This window comes from Lepeophtheirus salmonis, chromosome 10, assembly GCF_016086655.4.
Source record: "Lepeophtheirus salmonis chromosome 10, UVic_Lsal_1.4, whole genome shotgun sequence".
NCBI classification, from domain to species: domain Eukaryota; kingdom Metazoa; phylum Arthropoda; class Copepoda; order Siphonostomatoida; family Caligidae; genus Lepeophtheirus; species Lepeophtheirus salmonis.
This window is the reverse complement of record NC_052140.2, coordinates 2,472,758-2,477,362: the sequence shown is the minus strand read 5'-3', so window position 1 is coordinate 2,477,362 and position 4,605 is coordinate 2,472,758. Positions and strand designations below refer to the sequence as shown.

Here is a 4,605-nt window from a genome sequence, read left to right as displayed (position 1 = left end):
AAAGGATGAGAAAGAGAGGGAAAAAAATCAATAAGTACGTATTAAGTGTCTGTAGGCTCACCGTCTGCTCAAAAATATATGATAAAAAAGGAGCAGAGAATAACTTAACAAGTGACGAATAAATGTGACTCCTGAAGGAAAGGAAGAAAAAAAAGAGTGTATGTAATAATAATAATAATAAAAATAATATTATAGATTGTGTTGAGAAAGAGTATAGAAGAGAAGAAGGGAAAGGCGTAGAGGGTTTGAATCTAACTGAGTGTGTGAGTTGGGCGTGAGCGAGGAGAGAGAGTAAAAAAAAGAAAAAAAAAAGAGAGAGATGCGCCATTGTCATTTATCTGGTATCCTTGTAGTACTGCGGCTAAATATTACTTAGTTCATTCCCGGCTTCCCTAGAGGTTACCTTCTTCCTTGAGAAATTATATTCATTCGCATATCCGTTTTAAATCAAGATGGTAAGTGAGAAGTTCTTTATCGTAGAAAATAAAAGTATCATATCTATTTATTATTCGTGGATTATTGCACGTATTCACGGATTTTTATTTTACATTTTTCGAAAACAATTTCGTTTCTAATATCCCTCATTTTTTTCAGGCAGATCAATTGACTGAAGAACAAATCGCAGAATTTAAAGAGGCCTTTTCATTATTCGATAAGGACGGTGATGGCACCATTACCACCAAAGAACTCGGAACGGTTATGCGATCCCTGGGGCAGAATCCTACCGAAGCCGAACTTCAAGATATGATCAATGAAGTGGACGCTGACGGTGAGTCGCCCTTTCCCAGGCAGTCTCCCCCTATGCTCTATCACTCTCTCTCTCTTTATCTATGTCTCTTTCCCTCTCTCTCTCCCTTCCTCTCCTTCTCTTCTTTCTCTTTCCTTCCTTCCTTCCCTCACTTCTTCTTTTCTTTCTCTCTCTCTCTCTCTTCCCTCCTCCTCACTCCAACTTCGTACATACAATTTATATTAATATGAATGTATGTACATGTAATGTTCTCCTGTTCCTCTCTTTCAGGAACTTTTGTATTATATACATATATATATATATGTGTACTTCATATATGATACAATATATTATGTAACCTAACAAAATTTGACTCTAGGAAACCCTTTAATCAAAAATGTATATCTCGCTCTGATACAAATGATTTGGAATTAGTAGTAATAATTATTAGTATATCCTTTTTTGGGGAAATGAGGATGTAACAATTATGTATATTAAAGAGATGGCAGAGAATGGGCAGATATAAGAGCTGAATTAAAAAATAAAAGTAGGCGTGTTTCTCTTTTTAATACATAATATAATATACATATTTCTTAAAGGAAAAAAAAAAAAAAAAAACTTTCATCAGTCAATTTATTCTTATTTGTTCTACTAATTTTATAATAAAGTCGTTAGAATGAATAATAGATCTAAAATCAGTGATGATCAAACCCTATAGTAGTAAAGTAGGAGGGAGTGATAAGTCCTGATATGATAAAAGTCTTTATAATATTCAGGTAAAGAAAATGCCTCTTCTTGCTGCAGTGTACCCTCGTCTTTTTTTTTCTCTCTCTCTTTTAACGGTTGTCCTTGTTATATTATTACAACACTTGATCCAAAAGAAACAATCAAGTTGACAGGAGGGGGGGGGGTGAGAAAATATTACTTGCTAACACAAAAGCAAGCTAGAATGATTCATCTTCAAATTGACTCGATTATATTTATATTTTTGTACGTATGTTCGTCAAAATATAGTAACAACATATTATTCTTATGAACCCTTCGGCTGTGCCGCTACTTGTACTTTAATTAGCAAAAATGTATCATAACAATAAAGTACTGTAAAATGGATATACTTAATGCTTTTGAAAAACCATATAGAGAGCTAATTAAGTAATAAGCAAAAAAGTTATAAACTGAAGTTAAAATTCTTGGGTATCTACACTATTCATACAAATTTGAATAATAAGTCTATAATTGACTCAAATATGCCAATTAAATATAGGGTTGTATGTATGTGTCAAGTAGAAAAAAATATTTGTGGATTTTCTTCCATTTTTGAATTTTGTTCGAGATTGTTATGATGCTGACGCACCATACATGTAATACTTTGGTTTTTTTAAATATTTGTTTTATGTATGTATAATATCATTATACATACATAGAGGAGATACACCAAGTTATACAATCTAGTTTTTTTTTTAAATAAAGAGTGAATGTCCCAGTCTTTTTATTATCTTGTGTGGGTTCTTTTTTTCCCCTGTAGATGGAAATCAATTTTTTTAAAGATATACACGCGAGTCATTTTTAGTACACGAATGTTTCATATACATACTTACTTATTAACCTGGTATGCTACCTTAAGAGAAACTGTAACTAACTTAGCTATGGCTAGTCCCATGTTAGACTAGTGATGGATCTGGGGTATTTAGCTGAGCTGTAAACTCTATTCCAGTTTTATTTAATTGAGAATTACCTTAACCGCTGTTTTTACTTCTTAATTAGGATCCAGGCCCAAAAATGGTAAAAACAATATTTCAAAAAGAAACCTTATTGAGACGTGAGTCATAAAAGTGAACCTCGTCCAAGTTAATTGGCTTATATTTTACACTAGTCAATTTAAGAAGAGGTAATCATAAAATTAGAACAGAGAATAAGATTGCAAATTACTGGACTAATTAATAATATATATATATATGTATATAAACACCCGAAATCCATCACTATTATGTGGTCTTCGTTCATACGATACAATATATTCTTCCTTATCAATGTATTATATAGATATTGATATAACAAAAATGATTAATCTTTCCTTTTTGATTTTCTATAGGCAACGGTACCATCGACTTCCCTGAATTCTTGACGATGATGGCTCGTAAGATGAAGGATACAGATAGTGAAGAGGAAATTCGAGAAGCTTTCCGAGTTTTCGATAAGGACGGAAACGGTTTCATTTCTGCTGCTGAATTAAGGCATGTTATGACCAATCTCGGCGAAAAGCTCACGGATGAAGAGGTAGACGAAATGATCCGGGAGGCTGATATCGACGGTGATGGTCAGGTCAATTACGAAGGTAAGTCTGGGGTTTATTCTCCCCTCCTGTTAGTCTCTGTGATAAATTGACTCTCTCCTCCCTTTTTTTATTTTTTTTATTCTTTTTGTGTTTCAGAATTCGTAACGATGATGACTTCTAAGTGATCTGCCAATTTGCTCGTTATTTTTTTTTATTATTAAGAATCTGCATTTCTTGCTTTGTTTTTGTGATGAATCATCCTTTAATGACTTTTTTTCCTCCCCCGAGTAGTGAAAACAACCAAACAAAATGAGAAAAAACTAAATTCATTCAAAATGTTCTTTAATATTTTAACAAGCTAAAAATTTTTTTTTTCTTATGAATAAAATAATTTCCCCAACATACTTAGCTTATGTTTCGACAATAAAGAAGATAAAAAAACAAAGAACTCGTGACTATGGACTCGTTTCTCGATTATTTGTTTTTAATTCGTTAACAAATATTAAAAATACACATTATATGAATATAAGCTCTCTCTATCTATCTATATATATCTCTCTCTCTTAAACATTCCTTTTATACAAATGACAAAAAAAAAAAAAAGTTTGCAACTCTTACAAGACCAGTGCGTTCACAACTTATTTTTGTGGATTCACTTAAACTCTACTCTCTATAATAATAATTCATGAATTCCAATTTTTACGGCATATTTCTATGGATAATTAATCCTTCTCTTTACTTCAATCGTAAGTTCCGTGCAAGATCATTTCGTCTCAAGTCTTGCATGAATCTTGCTTTACTTTTTTAAATTCTATTTCCCATATGGTTTCATTTATTACTCTCGACATATATATCATTTCTGAAGAATAAAGAATTTTGAAAATATCAATTTGTGTTTTTAATTTCCTCAGCTCTAATTGTGTGTGTATTTCTAATATAATGTATTTAATATTTTCCTTGCATCAAACCTGTGTGTTGTTATAATTATATGTACTGATGAATTACTATCCTCCACTCTGGTTGACTTATAGGCAACCATGTCGTTAATGGTGGGTGTAACCTACTTCTTAAGGGGGTTTAGCAAGGCATAAAGTCGCGACGCAATGAAGTGGACCACGTCGTGTTTATAAGAAGGAAAGTTGAAAAGAAAGTTTTGTTTCCTGTCTTTTTGACTTACATTAAGGAATGTGTCTTGGGCAATGCAGTTATTTTGTATTGAGTTTATTTAACTGAGAAGCGCCATCCTTATGAGAGGATAAAACCTTTTTTGTATAAAAATGACTGTTCTTATTAATCATTCACTGACCTTATTTTTTAATGTCTACTATTATGTGAATTCCAGGTACTTGCCCAGGCGTGTTTTTGAGTAGCCATCATCAAGCGTTAATTTTTTATATATTTTTTTAATATGTTAAATTTTTTTTTGAATTTTCTTTTAAGAAGAAGAAAAAAACAGTTTGGAAGTGTGTATTCAGTGTTTATTTCTTTAGAATGATCATGTTTGTAATGCCTTTTAACAACTCCTCTCATGCTTTCTATTCTTTAATGAAAGTTCATTTTAATTGTGTCATGCCAAAAAGGGAGAGACACACACTGCCTGATT

The 4,605-nt window shown here is 32.0% G+C and overlaps 1 protein-coding gene across 1 annotated transcript; it reads left to right on the top strand.

Annotated features, from left to right (window-relative positions):
- The first annotated feature begins 213 nt into the window (after nt 1–213).
- LOC121125156 (calmodulin) lies at nt 214–3,887 on the top strand. Its single transcript, XM_040720290.2, has 4 exons — nt 214–455; nt 595–769; nt 2,820–3,062; nt 3,159–3,887. Exons 1-4 carry the CDS (start codon nt 453–455, stop codon nt 3,185–3,187), a joined length of 450 nt encoding a protein of 149 aa, XP_040576224.1. The 5' UTR covers nt 214–452; the 3' UTR covers nt 3,188–3,887.
- The last annotated feature ends 718 nt before the right edge of the window (nt 3,888–4,605 follow it).

Excerpts from the sequence above, each read along its gene's own strand:
- LOC121125156 (XM_040720290.2), top strand. Across the intron at positions 770-2,819 it reads CAATGAAGTGGACGCTGACG|GCAACGGTACCATCGACTTC; the intron begins GTGAGTCGCCCT and ends GATTTTCTATAG. Across the intron at positions 3,063-3,158 it reads TGGTCAGGTCAATTACGAAG|AATTCGTAACGATGATGACT; the intron begins GTAAGTCTGGGG and ends TTTGTGTTTCAG.